Source organism: Nycticebus coucang, chromosome 6 (genome assembly GCF_027406575.1).
Source record: "Nycticebus coucang isolate mNycCou1 chromosome 6, mNycCou1.pri, whole genome shotgun sequence".
Taxonomy (NCBI): domain Eukaryota; kingdom Metazoa; phylum Chordata; class Mammalia; order Primates; family Lorisidae; genus Nycticebus; species Nycticebus coucang.
In genome coordinates, this window is record NC_069785.1 from 2,786,405 (window position 1) to 2,809,094 (window position 22,690).

A 22,690-nucleotide genomic window follows, 5' to 3' on the forward strand; every position below is an offset into this window, starting at 1 on the left:
TTAATAAAAAGCAGTACAATGTTGAAACCCCTCAATCAGATAGATGAGTTCATGTTTCATGAAGTGTATTTTTGCTATTGTTTTTAGTGATAAGACTCAAGAAGCAACAAAAGACATTTTGGCACTAAAATGTAAAATGTCGGCTACCGAGATAGTACAGCAAGATTCAAATAAATTACAACATCCTTTGGGTTCTCTAACAGTTTGGAATGAAGGTAGAGTATTTCAATCAAATTTTTACTTACATCTCTACATTAATATTTCCCAGATTTGTTTAGATCATTTTTTGCTATATAGTTGGGGGATGTGACCTAAGGGCTGGAGAAGATGAGAAAGCCTGGGTAACAATAGAGCTGGAATGAAGAGTCCGGGTGAAGAAGAGAGGGAAATAAATGTGAATTGGAAGAAATTAAAAATGTTGAGAGCTCGTTTAGAGGAAACGTGAGTGAAATAATTGAGGCAGAAATAAAATTTTAAAATTCAACATTGGAAAAATTGAAGGATGTTAAATTAACCATGTGTTTTTGTGGAGGGTATAATTTTGGGAACTGCTGCTTTGCAATTTATATGTAATTTTCTTTTTGATTTACAGAACAGGTCTTAAATTATAACAAAGCTACTACTAAAAAATCAAATGGCCTTCCAAGAACAGAGGTCCCATCACTTGAAATGAAGGAAGGACAGATAGCTCAACTGCAACATGATGTGCCATATTTCAGGTTTGTCTGTTTGTTTCTAGTATAAGAATTTTATATCCATGTCTAGACATTTAAAACCAAAATTCAGGGCAGTGCCCATAGCTCAGTGGGTAGGGCGCCAGCCACATACACCAGGGCTGGCGGCTTCGAATCTGGCCCAGGCCTGCTAAACAACGACAATTACAACAAAAAATAGCTGGGTGTTGTGGTGGGCACCGGTGGTCCCAGCTACTTGGAAGGCTGAGGCAAGAGAATTTCTTTTTTTTTTTTACTTTTTTTTTTTTTTAATTGTTGGGGATTCATTGAGGGTACAATAAGCCAGGTTACACTGATTGCAATTGTTAGGTAAAGTCCCTCTTGCAATCATGTCTTGCCCCCATAAAGTGTGACACACACCAAGGCCCCACCCCCCACCCTCCTTCCCCCTTTCTGCTCCCCCCTCATAACCTTAATTGTCATAATTGTCCTCAAATCAAAATTGAGTACATAGGATTCATGCTTCTCCATTCTTGTGATGCTTTACTAAGAATAATGTCTTCCACATCCATCCAGGTTAATACAAAGGATGTAAAGTCTCCATTTTTTTTAATGGCTGAATAGTATTCCATGGTATACATATACCACAGCTTGTTAATCCATTCCTGGGTTGGTGGGCGGCAAGAGAATTTCTTAAACCCAAGAGTCTGAGGTTGCTGTGAGTTGTGACATTACAGCACTCTACAGAGGGCGACAAAGTAAGACTCTGTCTCAAAAAAAAACCAAAAAACCAAAATTCAAAATTAGGGGTCTTGCTCTATCGCCCATGTAGTGGCACAATCATAGCTCACTGCAATCTTGAACTCCTGGGCTCAGATGACCCTCTCATCTCAGCTTCCCAAGTAGCTGGGATTACAGGTGTGCAATACCACACCCTGCTAATTTAAAAAATTTTTATACACACAGGATCTGGCTTTTGTGCAGGCTGGTCTGGAACTCTTGGGCTCAAATGATTCTCCCGCCCCTGCCTCCCCAAGTGGTGGGATTGTAGGTGTAAGCCACCACACCTACCCAAAATTAAAATATTTTTAGCCCAGTGGCTCACAGCTGTAATCCTGGCACTCTGGGAGGTTGAGGTATGTGGATTGCCTGAGCTCATGAGTTCAAGAACAGCCTGAGCCAGAGCCAGACTCTGTCTATAAAAAATAGCCAGACGTTTTGCGGGCACCTGTAATCCCAGCCACTTGGGAGGCTGAGGCAAGTGAATCGCTTGAGCCCAAGAGTTTGAGGTTGTTGTGAGCTATGACATCACAGCACTCTACCCAGAGGTACAAAGTGAAACTCTGTCTAAAAAAAAAAAGAAAAAAGTACACGTGTATGTGAGTATTTTTAGCTTTAATATTGTAGATGTGGTAAGGAGAAACAGATTTTAGGCGATTTTCACTTTTTTTTTCACTGTTTTTCAATCCACCTGCCTCGACTCCCAGTGTCAGGATTGCAGGTGTGAGCCATCACCCCTGGCCTTCACTTCTTTTTTTCTTTTTGTGAGTGGGATAAGGTCTTGCTCAGACTTGAGGGGCTAGAGTTCAGTGATGTCATCATACCTCACTGAACCTCCAACTCTTAGTTTCAGATGTTTCACCTGCCTCAGACTCCCAGTTTGCTGGGACTATAGGTGCCCACCACAATGCCTAGCTAATTTTTCTATTTTTTTTTTTTTGACTGCTGTGGCATCACAGTTCACAGCAACCTCAAACACCTGGGCTTAATTGATTCTCTTGCCTCAGCTTCCCAAGTAGCTGGGACTACAGGCGTCCACCACAACTCCCGGCTATTTTTTTGTTATTGTTGTCATTGTCGTTTAGCAGGCCTTGGCTGGGTTCAAACCCCCCAGCCCTGGTGCATGTGGCTGGCGCCCTAACCACTGAGCTGTGGGTGCCAAGCCTAATTTTTCTAGTTTTAATAGAGACAGGAGTGTCACTCTACTCATGCTGGTCTCAAACTCCTGGCCTCCCAAAGTGCTAGGATTATTGGCGTGACCATCGCTCCTATGGAAATAAAACACATAGGAGACAAGGATGGGACGAGGAGGACTGGAGATGCTGAGACTGCAGCCAGCATCGATCTGTGGAAACAGCTTTATTATATAGTATCTAAATAAGGTCACTTATCTTAACAAAGTTGCTTACCAGAAGAAAATTAGGCAAAGGAATATTTCAGATAGAAAAAAGGGGCAGTTACTGGATAAGCAAAAAGAAACTTTATCAAAGGCAGTTTTCTTTTTGTGACATGATTCTAGCACATGGGGTAAATAAAGATTAACTTTTGGGAGGAAAAGCTATGTGCTTTCCGGCAAAAGGTAAAAGAGAAAGTGTGCTGCAGGGGTTACATGACTTCTGGCAGAGGGGAAAAGAACGTTGTTGTTCTAGGAGTTGAAGCAGAGGGGTATCGTTCCCTAACCATCTCCCAGCCTGTGGGGGCCTTGCTGCCTCACAGCCTGTACTCATGACACACAGCTAATTAAAAAAATTGTTTTTTGGCTGGTGTGGTCGCGCTCATGCCTGTAATCCTAGCACTCTGAGAGGCCGAGGTGGGTGGATTGTTTGAGCTTACGAGTTTGAGACCAGACTGAGCAAAAGCGAGACCCTGTCTCTACTAAAAATTGTTTTATAGGATAAAAGTCCCACAAGGCTTGGTTCCTGTAGCTCAGTGGCTAGGGTGCTGGCCACATGCACTGGGGCTGGCGGGTTCAAGTTCAGCCTGGGCCTGCTGAACAATGACGACAACTATAACAACAACAAAATAGCTGGCATTGTGGTGGGTGCCTGTAATCCCAGCTACTTGGGAGGCTAAAGCAAGAGAATCGCTTAAGCCCAAGAGTGTGAGGTTGCTGTGAGCTGTGATGCAACAGCACTCTACTGACAGAGACTTAGTGAGACTCTGTCTTAAAAAAACAAAACAAAAAACCAACAAGATATATAAGGCCAAGTTTAGAAAATCTAGACCTAAGGAAAGTTTGTTTTTATAGAAAATCATCCTAGTATGCAGAAAGTTGGAACCTGTGTATAAGGGCTGTCCAAAAAGTATCTAGCCATATGATATGAAAAATAGAGACATAGATGGCTAGATACTTTGTGGACAGCCTCACGTACTATTGGTGTGAGAAGATAAAAATGGCACAGCTGCTATAGAGAACAGTAGGGCAGGCCAGGCGCTGTGGCTCACCTGAGGTGGGTAGATTGCTTGAGCTCAGGAGTTCAAGACCACCATGAGCAAGAGTGAGTTACTGGACAAGCAAAAAGAAACTTTATCAAAAGCAATTTTCTTTTTCAAAAGCAAATAGTTTTACAGGGCTTCGTCAAGCAAAGCCTAATAATTAGAATCTGTGAGACTCTTGCTATAATCCCAGACTAGCCATAATAGTCTTTAGCTTTACTTTAACTCTTGACAGTAGGTTGGCCTTACTTTCATGGGTAATGAAAGTAATGGCAGATTCTTTCATTCAGACACACTGAGTAATGTCTGATTCTTATCAGCCTCTAAAAAGTGAGAACAACACAAACTGGAAATGTGGGTTCTTAGTATCGTCTGTCCACGTAAGTTTTAGGTGTTATGGGATGGGTGTACACATGGTACTTTATCCCCATGTATTCATGGGTGTTAATATATCACAGCTCCTAAAACAATGAAACATCAAATTAGTATTGTGCCTACCTTTTATAACTTCCTAATATCATGTATCATGGGGTCATAAAGTTAGTACTTAGATACCAGTGTGAGAAATACTTATAAAACTAAAATGTATGTCATAATTTTAGAAATATCCTCCAGTCAGAAACTGAGAAATTAACATCAAGTTGCCTTCAGTGGGAGAAGAAGCTGGAATTGGACATTCCAGATGATGGTGAGGAAACAGTTTTCAACTGATGCCTTACCTTAATTTCTTCTAATACGGCTATATTTATCTGAAACATAATCTACTGTTGTCCAACTTTATAGTTTCATTACTACTCAAAATAGCAAGAATTTTTCTTATCTCAACATATGTTCCCTAACATCTCTGTCCTGAAATTGTATGTGGGGTAAAGAATTATAGTTAGAATACTGACTGTTGGGTGGCACCTATGGCCCAGTGGGTAGGGTGCCAGCCCCATATACCGAAGGTGGCGGATTCAAACCTGAAACCAGCCAAACTGCAACAAAAAATAGCCAGGCATTGTGGCAGGTGCCTGTGGTCCCAGCTACTGGGGAGGCTGAGGCAAGAGAATCTCCTAAAGCCCAAGAGTTTGAGGTTGCTGTGACTGTGACACCATGGCACTCTACCAATGGCAACAAAGTGAGACTCTGTCTCAAAAAAAAAAAAAAAAGAATACTGACTGTTATTCCTTTGTCTTAGACATTTGTTTATTATTAGCTTTTTTATGTGACTTTATGGATGATGTCACTATCCTATTTATATTATTTATACAAAATATTTATACAAAAATATTTTCTGAATGAAAATAAATTGGTATGTAAAAGATTTTTCTGAAAAGTTCCTTGATCTTATTTGGGAAAGCTATTTAAAAAAAATTATTTTTGTGCTGTTAGTCTGAAGTTCTCAGATACTTAGTGCATCGAGTTGTTTGAGGAAAAGTAGGATACTGTTTACACAGCAATAAAGAGAGTGAACATTGCAAAGTTAGAGCAGAAGTTGAAGCAAGTCTTGACACTCTGTGTTTGTATGGCAAAATTTTGTGATAGGTATTTTTTGTTTTGCCTGAAGAATTTGATTCTGTGAGGATATTTGGGGTAAGGTCTTACCAGTTGCCTGGCTTCCAACAAAGGTCCCATTTTATCCTTTAACTTTACAAAACCTCATTTCCTTTAGCTAAAGATCTTATTCGCACAGCAGTTGGTCAAACAAGACTCCTTATGAAGGAAAGGTTCAAACAATTTGAAGGACTAGTGAATGATTGTGAATACAAACGAGGTGAAAAGGAGACTACCTGCACAGATCTGGACGGGTTCTGGGATATGATTAGTTTCCAGGTATGTGGTTAAGTGTTTCAAATGTGTTTTCTTTTTCTTGTTCTTTCTGAAAACAGTAACAGTAGTAAAATAAGGTAACAGTAGTTCCTTAGTACTACTTAAGATATTAGAAAGCCTTTTACTTATTTTTTAAAAGAGAGAGTGTCTTGCTCTGTCACCAGGCTGGAGTGCAGTGTTGTAATCATAGCTTAGTTCAGCCTTGAACTCTGGGGCTTAAGGAATCCTTCCACCTCAACCTCCCTAGAAGCTGAGACAGGTAGGTGCATGCCACCACACTTGGCTAGAAAGCACCTTTATAAACTATATACATAGGGCTGGGCTCACTGGCTCACGCCTGTAATCCCAGCACTCTGGGAGGCCAAGGTTAGGTGGATTGCTTGAGCTCAAGAGTTCGAGACAAGCCTGAGCAAAAAGCAAGACCCTATCTCTACTAAAAATAAAAAAACTGAGGCAAGAGGATCACTTAAGCCTAAGAGTTGAAGGTTGCGCCACAGTACTCTACCCAGGGTGACAACTCGAGACTCTGAAGAAAAAAAAAAGTGGGTACCTGTAGTTTCAGCTACTTGGGAGGGTGAGGCAAGACAATTGCTTAAGCCCAAGAGTTTGAGGTTGCTGTGAGCTGTGACGCCACGGCACTCTACCGAGGGCGACATAATGAGACTCTGTCTCAAAAAAAAAAAAAGCCAGGCATTGTGGTGGGCGCTTGTAGTGCCAGCTACTCTGGAGGTTTAGGCAAGAGAATTGTTTGAGCCCAAGAGTCTGAGGTTGCTGTGAGCTGTGACCTCATAGCACCCTAGCAGGGGCAACAAAGTGAGACTCTGTCTCAAAAAAAAAAAAAAATACTGTATATGCTATTTAAATTTTATGATGTCTTGTTCTGCCCTGTGTTGTCAGGATAATTTCTATATGGGTTGCTAATTGGGATTATATTTGGCTCTTGAATAATCTTTAGTAATTCTTCATGTGAGAAATGGATCAATCTAGTCTATGGTACTTCGATTCAGCCTCTGTTATTGAGTCCCTATTGTGTGCTGCTTGTATTAGGATTGATAATAGGTACATTTCCAGTTCTAGAGGGGTTAGTGACTGAGACACAACATACAACTCTAATCTGATGTATAAAGTACTATGATAAAGGAGATCACTGTGAGAGTCAGTGAAGGTATGGGGCGATGACATATTCTAACTTGTTGAGTTTATTTTAGAAATAGGCATATAAAATATTTCAAGATGAACAGATGTGGCAGGTGCCTGAGCGCCTTGAGCCCAAGAATTTGAGGTTGTTGTAAGCTGTGATGCCATGGCCTCTAGCCTGCCAGGACATTCATGCCAGGGTCAATCACATGGTAGGAGGAAGACTCCTTCCCCTTTCTTTTTTCTTTTTTTTTTAAAGTCAGAATCCATAAAAATAAAGTATCCACAGCTTGGTACCCACAGCACAGTGGTTATGGTGCCAGCCACATACACCAAGGCTGGTAGGTTTGAACCCGGCCTGGGCCAGCTAAACAACAATAACAACTGCAATAAAAAATAGCTGGGCACTGTGGCAGGCTCCTATAGTCCCAGCTATTCGAGAGGCTGAAGCAAGAGAATCTCTTTAAGCCCAAGAGTCTGAGGTTGCTGTGAGCTGTGATGCCATAGCACTCTACCAAGGGCGACATAGTGACACTCTGTCTCAAAAAAAAACCCCCAAAATTATACACGTTCTCACCATACCAAATTAACCTTTGACAACTCTGTGGGCATATTTGCCACCAGCATTTTTTTTTTTTTGAGACAGAGTCTCACTATGTCACCTTTGGTAGAGTGCTGTGGCATCACAGCTCACAGCAACCTCAGACTCTTGGGCTTAAGAGATTCTCTTGCCTCAGCTTCCCAAGTAGCTGGGACTATAGGTGCCTGCCACAACACCTGGCTATTTTTTTGTTGTAGTTGTTATTGTTGTTTTCAGGCTTGGGCTGGGTTTGAACCCACCAGCCCTGTGTATGTGGCCGGCGCCCTAGCCACTGAGTTATAGGCGCTGAGCCAGCATTTTTTTAAATTAAGGTAAAATTTACATGTGAGAAAATGCATCCTCTTAAGCCTTAGTGAGTTTTAATAAATGAGGACACCACTGACCCAAGACTCCATTCCAGGTTTGGGGCACTGCCCTGTGGAAGTCCCCTAGCTGCTCTTTTCTGCACCCCTCCACATTGGCAGTTGGCGCTCTGATTGAATCACCAGAGATTGGCCTCACCATTACTGACCTCTGAGTACAGGCAATTATACCACCAGAGTCTCAAGTCTGACTTCCTTCAGGAAACATGACAGTGTAGCAATCTGTCTGTGGTACTGTGCATACCAGTAGTTTGTTGCCCTTGTGATTCTTGTAACGTGCTAATTGCTGTGTGAATTGTTACCAAAAGTAACAATTTTACTGTAAAAAAAATCTTGATTTGAACATTAATTTGAGAATAATTGAGTCTAACTTTAGTAACTTACAAGTTCAGAGTCAACCATTCTCAATTTTTTTGAAGCTACAGTTTGTAACTAGTATGATTAGCATTAATAGGTTAAAACTGTGCTTTATTTACTAACAGATAGAAGATGTAAACCAAAAATTCAACAATTTGACCAGACTTGAAGAGTCTGGGTGGCAAAACAATAGTAATGCAAGCAAAAAAGTCTTCCGGGTAAGTTTGTGGGGTTTATATTAAAATTTTCAATATAAAGGCTGGGCGCAGTGGCTCATGTACTCTGGGAGGCCGAGGCGTGTGGATTGCCTGAGCTCAGGAGTTTGAGACTAGCATGAGCAAGAGCAAGACCTTGTCTCTAAAAATAGCCAGGTGTTGTGGTGGGCATCTGTAGTCCCAGCTACTCAGGAGGCTGAGGCAAGAGAACTGCTTAAGCCCAAGAGTTTGGGGTTGCTGTGAGCTAGGACGCTACCGCATTCTAGTGAGGGTGACGAAGTGAGACTGTCTCAAAAACAAACAAACAAAAAAAATAACAAATTTTCAATATAGATTCTTCTACTGTTTTTTTTTTTTTTTTTTTGAGACAGAGCCTCAAGCTGTTGCCCTGGGTGGTGCTGTGGCATCACAGCTCAGAGGAACCTCTATCTCCTGGATTAAGTGATTCTCTTGCCTTAGCCTCCCAAGCAGCTGGGACTATAGGCACCTGCCACAACGCTCGGCTATTTTTGGTTATAGTCATCATTGTTCTTTGGCAGGCCCGGGCTGGATTTAAACCTGCCAGCTCTGATGTATGTGGCTGGTGCCTTAGCTGCTTGAGCTAAAGGCATCGAGCCAGATTCTTCTACTATTAATGATTTTTGTTTCTTTTTCTTTTCTTTTCTTTTTTGGAGACAGTCTCAAGTCATCGCCCTAGGCTCATGGCAACCTCCAACTCTTGGACTCAAGCAATCTTCTTGCCTCACTTTTTCTATTTTTAGTAGAGACTGAGGTCTCTACCACATAGAGAGTACATGAATGTTGGTTTTCTTTTTCTTTTTTTTTGGCTGGGGCGGGGTTTGAACCTGCCACCTCTGGCATATGGGACCGGCGCCCTACTGCTTGAGCCACAGGCGCCGCCCTAGTTTTATTTTTCTTTAAAGTGTACCTACATTTTCATTTATATGATGCTTGATATGTACCAAATAATCCATTTACTTTACATATATTAACTCATTCACCCGTTACCACAGTCCTGTGAGATGTATGCTCTTATCCCTGTTTTGTGGTTGAGGCATCTGAGGCCCAGAATTAATTCACTTATCTAAGGTGGAGCTGGGTTTCAGGCTAGACTTTCTCATTCCAGAATCCATGTTCATAACCAGTAGATTATACCCTCTCTGCCTTGTATGATTTTTTGGGTGGTAGATTTCAGAATGAGAATTTTTTTTTTTTTTTAAGAGATAGAGTCTCACTCTGCACCCTCAGTAGAGTGATGTGATGTCACAGCTCACAGCAAACTCCAGCTCTTGGGCTTAAGTGATTCTCTTGCCTCAGCCTCCCGAGTAGCTGGGACTACAGGCACCCGCCACAATGCCTGGCTATTTTTTGTTGCTGTTTGGCCTGGGCTGGGTTGAACCCGCCACCCTTGGTATATGGGGCTGGCACCCAACTCACTGAGCCACAAGTGCCACCCAAGAATGAGAATTTTTTAAATAGAAAAGAGGAATAATGATTCTTTAGATACCTCTCCTTGGAACCAGAAAAAAAAACCCATATAGCTAAGGCAGTTCTTAGTAATAAAAACAAGGCCGGAGGCATCAGCCTACCAGATTTTAGGTTGTGCTACAAGGCCATAGTGATCACAACAGCACGGTATTGGCACAGAAATAGAGACATAGACATCTGGAATCGAATAGAACACCATCAGATGAAATGAAAATCTTACAGCCACCTAATCTTTGATAAACCAAACAAGAACATTCACTGGGGGAAAGAATCTCTATTCAATAAATGGTGCTGGGAGAAATGGATAACCACATGGAAAAGACTGAAACTGGACCCACACCTTTCTCCACTCACTAAAATTGATTCAAGATGGATAAAAGATCTAAATCTAAGGCACAAATCAATAAAAACTCTCAAAGTAAGGGGAAGACACTTGAAGGCATCAGCCTGGGGTAAGAGTTTATGAAGAGGACTTCTGTGGCAATTGCACAACAACAAAAATAAACAAATGGGACTTAAACTGAAAAGCTTCTGTACAGCTAAGGAGACAACAACCAAAATACATAGACAACCATCAGAATGGGAAAAGATATTTGCATATTATGAATCACACAAAAGCGTGATAACTAGAATCTACAAAGAACTCAAGCAACACCAAAAAAACAATCCCTTATATCAATGGGCAAGTGGGATGAATAGAACCTTCTCTAAAGAAGACAGACGAATGGCTAACAAACATATGAAAAAAATGCTCATTCTCCCCAATTATCAGAGAAATGCAATCAAAACCACCCTAAGATATCACCTAACCCCAGTGAAAATGACCCACATCACAAAGTCTCAAAGCTGCAGATACTGGCATGGTTGTGGAGAGAAGGGAATGCTTGTACACTGCTGGTGGGACTGCAAACTAGTACAACCTTTTTGGAAGGAAGTATGGAGAATCCTCAGAGAACTCAAACTAGACCTCCCATTTGATCCTGCAATCCCATTACTAGGCATCTACCCAGAAGAAAAAAAATCATTTTACCATAAAATGCAATTTGCACTAGACTGTTTATTGCAGCTTAATTTACAATTGCCAAATTGTAGAAACAACCTAAATGCCCACCAATCCAGAAATGGATTAACAAGCTGTGGTATATGTATATCATGGAATACCATACAGCCACCAAAAGGATGGTGTCTTTCCAGCTTTTGTATTAATTTGGATGGAGTTGAAATACATTCTTCTTAGTAAAGCATCACAATAATGGAGAAGCAAGAATCCAATATATTCAATTCTGATATGAGGACAATTGTTGGGGAAAAGGGGAAAGGGAGAGAGGGAAGGAGGGAGGGGATTGGCGGCCACAGTGCATTACATAACTCTTAGGGGTGGGACACTGTTAATAGAGGGACTTCACCAACAAATGCAGGCAGTATAACCTGGCTCATTGTACCATCGATGATTCCCCAACAACAACAAAAAAACCCCCCAAAAAACAAGGTGACACCTGTGGCTTTGTGGGTAGGGCACCCGCTCCATATACTGAGAGTGGTGGGTTCAAACCCAAACCCGGCCCCGGCCAAACCACAACAAAAAAAGTATCTGGGTGTTATGGTGGGCGCCTGTAGTCCCAGCTACTCGGGAGGCTGAGGCAGGAGAATCGCCTAGGCCCAGGAATTGGAGGTTGCTGTGAGCTGTGTGATGTCACGGCATTCTACCGAGGGCAATAAAGAGATTCTGTCTCTACAAAAAAAAAAAAAAAAAAGATAAAAAAATAGAATACCTGTCTTTTTTCCTATATAGTAAAATTTTATTGTAAAATTTCCTATTTTTTCCTATAAAGTTTGCTTTGTTATTAATGATAGACTGCATTCTTATCTATTTCTAGAATTTTTTTTTCTATTATTTTATTTATTTATTTTTTTTGAGACAGAGTCTTACTTTGTCCTCCTTGGTAGAGTGCTGTGGTGTCATAGCTTACAGGAATCTCAAACTCTTGGGCTCCAGTGATCCTCTTGTCTCAGCCTCCTGAGTAGCTGGGACTACAGGTGCCTGCCACAATGCCTGGTTATTTTTAGAGATGGGGTCTTGTTCTAGCTGAGGCTGGTCTTGAACCTGTGAACTCAGGCAGTCCAGTGTCTTGGCTTCCCAGAGTGGTAGGACGACAGGTGTGAGCCACTGCACCCGGCCCTATTATGTCAATTATCTAGTAATATTTTGAAATCAAAAGTTTTTGGTTTAGATGAACTTCTGAAAACAAACATTGTCACTTTTTGATTTTTAGCAAAACACTTGTGGTCATAAACTCAGGTCATCTAGATTGGTATTTTGTTTATTTATTTTTTGCAGTTTTGGTGAGGGCTGGGTCTGAGCCCCCCACCTGCAGCATATGGGGCCAGCGCCCTCCTCCTTTGAGCCACAAGTGCTTCCGTATTTATTTATTTATTTATTATTTTTTGAGATAGAGTCTCACTTTGTTGCTCTCAGTAGAATGCTGTGGCATCACAGCTCACAGCAACCACCAGCTCTTGGGCTTAGGCGATTCTCTTGCTTTAGCCTCCGGGGTAGATGAGACTACAGGTGCCCGCCACATGGCCTGGCTGTTTTGTTGTTGTTGTTGCAGTTTGGCCAGGGTTGGCTTTGAACCCACCACCCTCAATATATGGGGCTGGCACCCTACTCACTGAGCCACAGGTGCCGCGCTATTTATTTATTTATTTTTTGAGACAGTCTCACTATGTTGCCCTCGCTAGAGTGTCATGGCGTCATGGCTCACAGCAACCTCAAACTCCTTGGCTTAAGTGATTCTCTTGCCTCAGCCCCTAAGTAGCTGGAACTACAGGTACTCGCCACAATGCAAGGCTATTTTTTTTTTTTTATTGTAATTGTCATTGTTGTTTATCATGCTTGGGCCAGGTTTGAACCTGCCAGACCTGGAACATATGGATGGTGCCCTAACCACTGAGTATGGGTGCCAAGCCTAGATTGGTATGTTTTTTAATGTTATGTAATCCAAATAAAAACTGTCTTGAATATGATTTTAGGAATTTAAGGTGTTGAAGTATTAAAAGAACCTTATTATATAATCATTTCACTAATGGAAGTCTCATAACAAGGACAGTGAGGACAGTAACTAACTTAATTGAATTAATTTCATATATACTAAAGAATTAAGGCTGTTACTCTTTTATTAAACCTATTGTGGGTATTTTTTTATTGAGTACTTAGTCTTGAAAATATTAATATCACTGATACAGATAATGGCTATACCATAAAAAGACTTGTTGGGATCGGTGGGATCACACCTGTGGTGCATATTACAGGGGTATTTGCGAAACTTGGTAAATGTAGAATGTAAATGTTTTGGCACAGTAACTGAGATAACGCCGGAAAGGCTATGTTAACTACTGTGATAAAAATGTGTCAAATGGTTTATGAAGCGAGTGTATGATGCCCCATGATCATATCAATGTATACAGTTATGATTTAATAAAAAAATAAATAAATAAAAAAAAAGACTTGTAATTTTGTCTGTTACCACCAGGTGTCTCTCTCCCCCTACTGTATTTTATGTACTACTGTTAAGATAATGGCACACACGAAGCTGATCCTTTATGTCCATATTTCTTGGCTATGTACTTAGAAATTCCTCTCTCTTGCCTCTTATCCATTGATCTCTGATTCTATCATGTAACCTGCCTTTTCTGTTCCTCTGTTTTTCCTGTCAGTTCTCAGATATGTTTAAATGCCTTGTCTTTGTTCACATTAAAAGAAACCAACGTGTGGTGTGCACACATCCCTCTAATTATTTGTACCCCTCTGTTCTCATCACAAACAAGCTTTTCTGAAAAAGTTTTCTATACTTTGTCTTTGTTATTTTGGTTCTCTTTTATCTCTCTAAATCATTGCAATTCAGTTTTACCTTTCTTTGTGCCTCTAGAACAGTTACTTAATTGCTGAAATTATTAGATGTTTCAGTATAAAATCTAACACTTCTGCGGTATCAAACACAGTCTACCCTCTTTCCTTGGAATTGTATTATGCTAATTTTCCTCTTATCTCTTCATTAGTCATGTTTGCAAGTTTTTCCATTTATCTCTTTTAATATTTAGAATTCCTATCTTAAATCACTTATCTCCTTCCATCTTCCTGTACAATTTTTCCCACCCCATGATGATTACCAAATCTGTATTTCAAACCACACTGCTAGCTCTAATTCTATATATCATGACTCTATATGTTCAAAATCGTATCTCAAACTGAAATTATCTCTACACACACCAGTTTTTTCCTGTCTCAGAGAATGGTGTAGTCATCCCTCCAGGTGCTCAAGACAGAAACTTGAAAGTCTCTTCTGGTCCTTTCTGCTCTCTGTCTCACCACTCCTACGCCACGCACATCTGACAGATCAGTAAGTCCTGTCGGTTCTACCGGTTAAGTATCTCTCTCTCTTTTTTTCTTAATCAGGCCCTGGTGAGGTTCAACCTGGAAGCACCTGGTTTGTAGGGCTGGCGCTTTAACTACTGAACTATCGTGTCCGACTTAAGTATCTCTTGGACCTGTTGGATTTCTTCCTCTCTTCTTCCTTAGTCTACCCTCATCTCCCCCCAGCATTACTCAGTAGTTTCCTTCCTGATTGGCATGAAACTCTCCTAGTCTATTGTCCAGGCTGTTGCCAGAGTGATCTTTCAAAAACACAGATTTAATAATGTTAATCTCTTGCTTAAAAATCACCAGTAACTGCTATTCCTTTGTCCTCAGTATAAACGTAGCTCCTTAAAGCTATTCCATGCATGAGATTTTATAACCAGCTGTTATTTCTTTTCCTGCCAAGTCCTCAGTGCTTTTTTTTCAACTTCTGGCTTTGCAAGCATGCTGCTTTCTCTAGGTGGCCCTTTCCTCACCCCATCTGGAAGACTGGTTAACTGCAGACTGCTTTCAGCCTATGTGTGGTTTCCCATAAGCCTTCCCTGGTGTCTCTGAGGGTTGTTTACATGTCATCCTTGTGATGTCCTGTTGCCTTCTAAGTGTGTCTCCAATGTGACTTTTATCCTTCTTACACACCTGTCTAGTTCTTCCACTAAGCCGCAGGCTTCTTGAGGGCGGGAACTTTGTCATTTTCCTTTATAAGCTTAAAATTTTTAGCATATACTAGGGACTTAATAAATACATGATGGACGTGCGAAATATCTTATGTATATTTTATATATTTTTCTTTTTTAAAACGAATTATATTTTTAACCAACAAATTAAATTTGTGTTTTACTTCTGACACGTGGTAATGTATAGCTTTAATAACTGTATATTTCTCTTTGCAGAAAAAAGTCATCTCAGGTTTAGTGAATAAACCAAAACAAGATGATGGTGGAAGAATTGCAGCTAGAAATCGCTTGGCTGCCATAAAAAGTGCAATGAGGGAGAAGATGAAGCAGGGAGAACATGCGGAAGCTGCAGCCTCTGTGATGCCAAAGGAGGTTGATAAAATCGTGTTTGATGCTGGATTTTTCAGGGTTGAAAGTCCCATTAAATCATTTTCAGGTTAGTTTTTTTTGAAGAGACTACTTTATATAAGTATGTGGGTGGTGGAGGAGTATTTGTATAAGGGGTGGGAAGTAGTTTTCTCATGAAGAGATGTAAGTTCTCTGTGATTTCTCACTCTCATGTGCACATCACTGTTGGAAGGCTATGACCAGATTACTTTACCACAGAATACGTTCCCACCCTACAATCCGGGAGGAGGGTCACAGGCTTCCAAGAGGTCAGAGAAATGACACAAGCATGACAAGTAGAGTCACTGGCTCTGGTCAGTTAGAGTTTAAGATGCAAGGGAAATGTGGGCATCAGACCTCTACTTCTCTATACTTTTTTTTTTTTTTTTTGTAGAGACAGAGTCTCACTTTATGGCCCTCGGTAGAGTGCCGTGGCCTCACACAGCTCACAGCAACCTCTAACTCCTGGGCTTAAGCGATTCTCTTGCCTCAGCCTCCCGAGTAGCTGGGACTACAGGCGTCCACCACAACGCCCGGCTATTTTTTGGTTGCAGTTTGGCCGGGGCCGGGTTTGAACCCGCCACCCTCGGTATATGGGGCCAGCGCCTTACCGACTGAGCCACAGGCGCCGCCCATACTTCTCTATACTTTAAAATAAAGCTTGTGAAAGTGAGTTTGTCTTTATTTTTATTTATGTTCAAATCTTTTTCTTTTCTTTCTTTTTTTGAGACAGAGTCTCACTATGTTGCCTTCAGGAGAGTGCAGTGGCATCACAGCTCAAAGCAACCTCAAATTCTTGGGCTCAGCGATTCTCTTGCCTCTGCCTCCCAAGTAGCTGGGAGTATAGGCACCTTGCCACAGTGGCTGTTTTTTTTTGTTGCAGTTGTCATTGTTTATCAGGCCCGGGCCGGGTTTGAACCCACCAGCCTCAGTGCATGTGGCAGCGCCATAGCCACTGTGCTACAGGTGCTGAGCCCCACTTTTAATTCTTTTTTTTTGAGAAAGAGTCTCACTTTTTAGCCCTTGGTGGAGTGTGTGGTGTCACAGCTCACAGCAAACTCCAACTCTTGGGCTTAAGCAATTCTCTTGCCTCAGCCTCCTGAGTAGCTGGGACTACAGGCACCCGCCACAATACCTGTCTATTTTTTATTTGCAGTTGTCACTGTTGTTTTAGCTGGCCAGGCCACTCTTGGTATATGGGACCAGCGCTCTACCACTGAGCCACAGGTGTTGCCCACAGTTGTCGTTGTTTGGCAAGCCTGGGCTGGATTCGAACCCCCCCAGCTCTGGTGCATGTGGCTGGCGCCCTAGCCACTGAGCTACAGGAGCCGAGTGGGCCAGCTTAATTCTTATTGAAGTCTTGTTGTTTGCCACTATCTCACCAAACGAACTGATCTTTTTTTCAGAAACATGTATTTTCCTTCATGTTCCCAAGAGTTCCTTCTCACTCTCTAAATACTGTTACAGCATCTGCTCTTGTTTCCTAAGTGCACACTCTTCCGTCTCTCTAAGGATGTTAATAATCGCCTTTGTGTCCCCCTGTAATAGCCCGCATTTGTTTTAAGATACGTTCATCTATTTTTGGTTTCTCTCTCTTGTATTAGTAGCTTTTGGTGACCTTCACTGCCTATTCATGGTTAGGAATGGAGCTCTAAGACGCTGGCGGGGAGCTCTGCACACAGGCAGGGCCTTTATTGTGGGGTGAGTTAGGGTGCCGTTGATGCTGGGGACCTGACATCACTGTATTTAAAGTGTTTTTTCATAGGCTACTCAGATTCCCCAGAGCAGGTACTTTCTATCTGTCGGCCTGGAAATTATAATTCTGGCCACCAGGCTTTCAGGAGCCATGCAGGGGAAGAAAGATGAGTATCTCAACCGTTTATTTTAAATACTAACTTATTTCCCTAATTTCCCATACAGTACCCCAGACTCTCAACTGTACTTGGTGTTGCCTAAACCAGAGGCCTTTCGTTTACTTTCTTCAAGAAATAAGTCCCTAGTTTTCTGTTTTTGGTGATGGAGAGGGGGTGTTGACAGTTCAGCTCAGCTGTGCGGAGTGAGGAAGGGAATCTGAGCTCTAATTGTGGTTTAAACTGACTTTGAAACAGTCTTCATGTTTTTAGCTTTGTTCTCATCTCCACTTCTGACGTACTTGGCGCCACCGATTCTTCTGGAAGGTCCTCTGTGGAAATTGGGTTGGTCTCGGGCTTAGTGGCTCAGGGTCCTTTCCTGGACAGCCCAGTGATGTCCCACTTAGTAGTCCCCATCACCATTTTCATCCATTCTCGGGCTTTGGGCTAAGACTAAGTGTGGTGCATTACAGTTTCCAAAATGTTGTTATTTCCTTTCTCCTTGAATAGTTCTGCGTTTTAAAATTATCTGTTAATATTACAGTAGTGGGATATCAAAAGGAAGCAGTCCAGTGAGTGTATTCAATGCCAACTTCATTTGAAAGTCCCGGGCGTCTATCTTTAACAAACACTGTTTGATAGGACAGAGAGGCTGGTTGGTAGGATTTGCATTGTCCTCCTAGTTATAATGAAAAATGTATGAAAGAACTTTTTGACATCAAGGTGATTTCTTTGATGTTCCAGGACTTTCCATTTCTTTTGAATGTCCTTCTCAAAGACTTAGAACGCCCAAATCTGTCAGCACAGCTGTGTCTCAGAGCAGGGGTGCGGTGAGCCTCCTAAGACAAACTGCATCATCGGAGAGTCCCAGTACCAAAAATGAACACAAGGATACGAAGACTTGGTTTGCAAATATTCCTGAAAGCGGGTATTTTTTTAACGTGTTATTGAGAGTTTAACCAAGGCTAATATTAAATGCCATTTCAGATTGTTAAGCTGGTAAATCTCATATACCTGACATACATTTTTAATTAAATTTTACAATATTGCTGTAACATAGGCAATACTTCCTCTTTGTGAATGAGGAAACTGGAGTTTAAGATTTCAGGTTGGGAGCCAGGCGCACGCCTGTAGTCCCAGCTGCTTGAGAGGTGGAGGTGGGAGGATCACTTGAGCCTAGGAGTTTGAGGTTGCTGTGAGTTATGACACCATAGCACTCTATCCAGGGTGACAGAGGGAGACTCTGACTCAGAAAAAAAAAAAAAAGGAAAAGAAAAAGCAACTTAAGAGGTTTTAATAAAATACAAGCTGGAAAGGTCAGGATTCATGTACATTGTGATATAACTAACAAGTCATTGTAGTCAACTCTAGCTGCATGATGAATGAGTTCTTGCTTCTATCTCCAGAAGTCAGCTTTTTCTTGACCTTTCCCTGGTATGTATGGGGCTCTGGATTTGGCTGAAACTTAAAAGTCTGACTAGCCAGGCGTGGTGGCTCATGCCTGTAATCCTAGTACTCTGGGAGGTGGAGGCTGAGGCTGGCAGATCGTTTGAGCTCACAAGTTCGAGATCAGTCTGAGCCAGAGCGAGATCTCATCTCTAAAAATAGCCAGACATTGTGGCAGGCACCTGTAGTCCCAGCCACTTGGGAGGCTGAGGCAAGAGAATCGCTCGAGTCCTAGAGTTTGAGGTTGCTGTGAGGTGTACCACCATAGCACTCTACCGAGGGCAACAAAATAAGACGCGTTTCAAAAAATAAATAAAGTCTCGCTGTGGGGCCTCTTTAGCCTGACTGACCAGCACAGTAAGAGACTTGTGAGCTTTCTGGGGAAGAATGCATTTAGTTTGTAAGGCCATCTGGTGGCAGTTATAGTCCAAAACCAATCTATCTTCCTTAAGTTGTCAGATCTACACATAAGAAAATAAGTAGTGGGCGGCACCTGTGGCTCAGTGAGTAGGGTGCCGGCCCCATATACCAAGGGTGGTGGGTTCGAACCCAGCCCCGGCCAAACCGCAATAAAAAAAAAAAAAAAGAAAATAAGTAGAAAGGAAAATAGGAGAAATATAAAGGAAAAAGGTGGGAGGGGGCACAAAACCGGTCTTGGTCCAGGCTCCATCTTTGACCCATTCCTAAACTAATTCTTTTTTTTTCTTTTGTAGAGACAGAGTCTCACTTTATGGCCCTTGGGTAGAGTGCCGTGGCCTCACACAGCTCACAGCAACCTCCAACTCCTGGACTTAAGCGATTCTCTTGCCTCAGCCTCCCGAGTAGCTGGGACTACAGGCGCCCACCACAACGCCCGGCTATTTTTGGTTGCAGTTTGGCCGGGCCGGGTTTGAACCCGCCACCCTCAGTATATGGGGCTGGCGCCTTACCGACTGAGCCACAGGCGCCGCCCTCCTAAACTAATTCTAAACAATATGTTTAATGATCTGGGTCTAATGATGCATTTTTTGGTCTTTTTTCAGGATCAGCACAGGAGAAGATGCTCAGTGTCCTGGATCACAAGATTTAATCGAAATGAAACCCGTGAGTCCCTCCCCCCCCCACCCCAGGCAGTAGACAGTCATGTGCCATGCGTCGGTCTCGTTGTCATATGTGCAGTTTCTCCATAGCAACCTCCAAAGTCTCCACTGGACACCTGTAGAAGGGCAGCTCGTGTTTCTCTGGGTTTTGGGTTGTTTGGAACCTCGTTCTTCAGCTCACATCAGGATGAGTATGAACTAGTGAAATACAGCAGAGATAAGCAGGTTCAGCCCCCGTTTTTGTACATCAAGTTGATGGTAACATAGCCGTGCGCATGTATTTACGTGTCATATCTGGCTGTGTTTACAGTGGAGTTGTAGTTATGACAGAGACCCTACAGCTCATAAAACTAAAGTATTTAGGGGTGGCACCTGTGGCTCAGTGAGTAGGGTGCCAGCCCCATATACCAAGGGTGACAGGTTCGAACCCAGCCCCGGCCAAACTGCAACCAAAAAAAAAAAAAGAGAAAGAGAGGAGGTACCGTAATTCAGTGGGTAGAGCGCCAGCCACATGCACCAGGTTTGCCAGGGCTGGCTGGGTTCGAACCCAGCCCAGGCCTGCTAAAAAAACAAACAAACAAAAAAAAAAACTGAAGTATTTAGTAAAGGTATTTGGTGAGAAACTTCCTCTCATACTATTTCTGTGTTACGTGAACTCATTATTTAAGAAGCAGGGCAGTAGGATTTATAATGCTCTTTAGGCTGTGTTCAGAATGTCATCTTTCTGTTTTTCTTATATTTAATGGCAATAAGACCTTTTTATTTATTCTAAATAATTAAGTTGACAATTAAATATAATGCTATTTTTACTGCCAGGATGAAAATAAGGTAAACTTTGAGATGGATTATTTATCCAGTGAAAGAATGAGTTTGCCTCTTCTTGTTTGTTGAGTAGCAGGTAATATTAATAGTAACAAAAAAGAAGAAATTTCAGATGTTGTGGAAGGAATGGAGCTAAATTCTTCAATTACATTACACAGTGTTTTGCTGTGTAGCCCTGAAAAGAATAAACCATCACAGAATATCATCTCTTTTTTCTTTTTTTTTTCTTTCACAGAATATCGTCTCACAAGAAAAGAAAACTAAACTTCCTCAGTCAGGTGAGATCTTTTAAATATATTTAAATGAGTCTTTGTTAAATGAACTGGGATTGGGCAGCGCCTGTAGCTCACAGAGTGGGGTGCCAACCCCATATACCAAGGGTGGTGGGTTCAAACCCGGCCCTGGCCAAACTATAACAAAAAATAACCGGGTGTTGTGGCAGGCACCTGTGGTCCCAGCTACTGGGGAAGCTGAGGCAAGAGAATCACCTAAGCCCAGTAGCTGGAGGTTGCTGTGACCTGTGACAGCACGGCACTCTACCAAGGGCAATAAAGTGAGACTCTGTCTCTACAACAAAAAAAAGAACTGGGATTAAGTGAGGTATAGATTATCATAAATATATTTTTAGAGTTCCACTGGCATAATTAATTGGTTACCACACAGTACTTACATGAGTACCAGTTTCTAAAGATGATGTTGAAAGATTGGACACTCATGGTAAACACCTTATAAAAATTTTTGTGTTGTAGTACTCCATTCTCCACCCTAAACTTTGAGGGAGATCTAATAAAAATCAACAGCAGATACTAATTCACATTTGCTGTAAGGAGCATTTTACATCAGCTCTAACTATGGTATCCATCATTGTGAGTGAAGACTCTGAACTAGAACATATTTTTAACATATAATGCCAATTTTTTTTTTTCTTCAAAATATCCTATGCCAAGACCTATCTACTATACTGTGATTATTCTATAATAGGGAATGGCTCTTACGTTTTCATTATCGTATGTGCCAGTTTCACCTGCTGTTGTCACCTGCTATTCTGAGGTGCTAGTCTCTCTGAGAACTAAAGTAAAGCAACATATTTTAACCTTGGCCAGATATTCAGTGTCCTCTAGCTGTTCTTCATCAGCATCTTTTGGGTACCTTTAATAATATAAGCGTGAGGGTTTTTTTGTTTTGTTTTTTTCTCTATACATACACGTGTTTATTTGGTTTCCACTTTTCGCCTTCACAAAATTAAAAAGGCTTAAAATTTAATAACAACAGAAACAAAAACTTCCTACAGAACGAACAAAGAGGCTTGGCACTTGTGGCTTAAGCGGCTAGGGCGCCAGCTACATACACCTGAGCTGGCAGGTTTGAATCCAGGCCCACCAAATAACAATGACAACTACAACCAAAAAATAGCCAGGCATTGTGGTGGGCGCCTGTAGTCCCAGCTACTTGGGAAATAGAGGCAGGAGAATCGCTTGAGCCCAAGAGTTGGAGGTTGCTGTGAGCTGTGATGTCATAGCACTCTACCCAGGGTGACAGCTTGAGGCTCTGTCTCGAAAAAAAACAAAAACGAACAAAGATAAATACATTCAGAAAAGAAATCAGATGATTGCTGCATCGAAATATTGAGCAATAAGAATAATATAATGCAAAAAAAGTAACATTCACATTGTCAGATAAGAGTATGTCTATCGGTGGTGCCTGTGGCTCAGTGAGTAGGGTGCTGAGGGTGGTGGGTTCAAACCCGGCCCCGGCAAAATTGCAACAAAAACATAGCCGGGCGTTGTGGTGGGTGCCTATAGTCTCAGCTACTCAGAAGGCTGAGGCAAGAGAATCGCCTAAGCCCAAGAGCTAGAGGTTGCTGTGTGTTGTGAGCTGTGATGCTATGGCACTCTACTGAGGGCGACAGAGTGAGACTCTGTCTCTAAAAAAAAAAAAAACAGTAGGTCTATCATTGAATGCTTTGACTCTGAGGTATAGTGTGGAGTCATCAGTTAATAACTTCTTATTCTTTTTTTCTAAAGTCTCAAAAAATAGACAATATTTGCAAATAAAAATAAAAGATAACTTCAGGGCGGCGCCTGTGGCTCAGTGAGTAGGGCGCCGGCCCCATATGCCGAGGGTGGCGGGTTCAAACCCTGCCCTGGCCAAAA

The 22,690-nt window shown here is 41.9% G+C and overlaps 2 protein-coding genes across 2 annotated transcripts in view; one reads left to right on the top strand and one right to left on the bottom strand.

The window, feature by feature from the left end:
- The window catches only part of DLGAP5 (DLG associated protein 5), a 45,568-nt gene that overhangs the window by 17,387 nt on the left and 5,491 nt on the right, over positions 1–22,690 (top strand). The window contains exons 9-17 of the mRNA XM_053594154.1: positions 88–215; positions 593–719; positions 4,493–4,578; positions 5,545–5,705; positions 8,285–8,377; positions 15,170–15,389; positions 17,935–18,118; positions 19,659–19,719; positions 20,773–20,815. Coding sequence (XP_053450129.1) covers positions 88–215; positions 593–719; positions 4,493–4,578; positions 5,545–5,705; positions 8,285–8,377; positions 15,170–15,389; positions 17,935–18,118; positions 19,659–19,719; positions 20,773–20,815 — 1,103 coding nt within the window. The remainder of the gene's footprint in view (positions 1–87; positions 216–592; positions 720–4,492; positions 4,579–5,544; positions 5,706–8,284; positions 8,378–15,169; positions 15,390–17,934; positions 18,119–19,658; positions 19,720–20,772; positions 20,816–22,690) is intronic.
- SOCS4 (suppressor of cytokine signaling 4) overlaps positions 15,868–22,690 on the bottom strand; it is a 119,676-nt gene continuing 112,853 nt past the window's right edge. Inside the window, exon 3 of the transcript XR_008380539.1 lies at positions 15,868–15,977. The gene's annotated coding sequence lies outside the window, so the exon portion shown is untranslated. The remainder of the gene's footprint in view (positions 15,978–22,690) is intronic.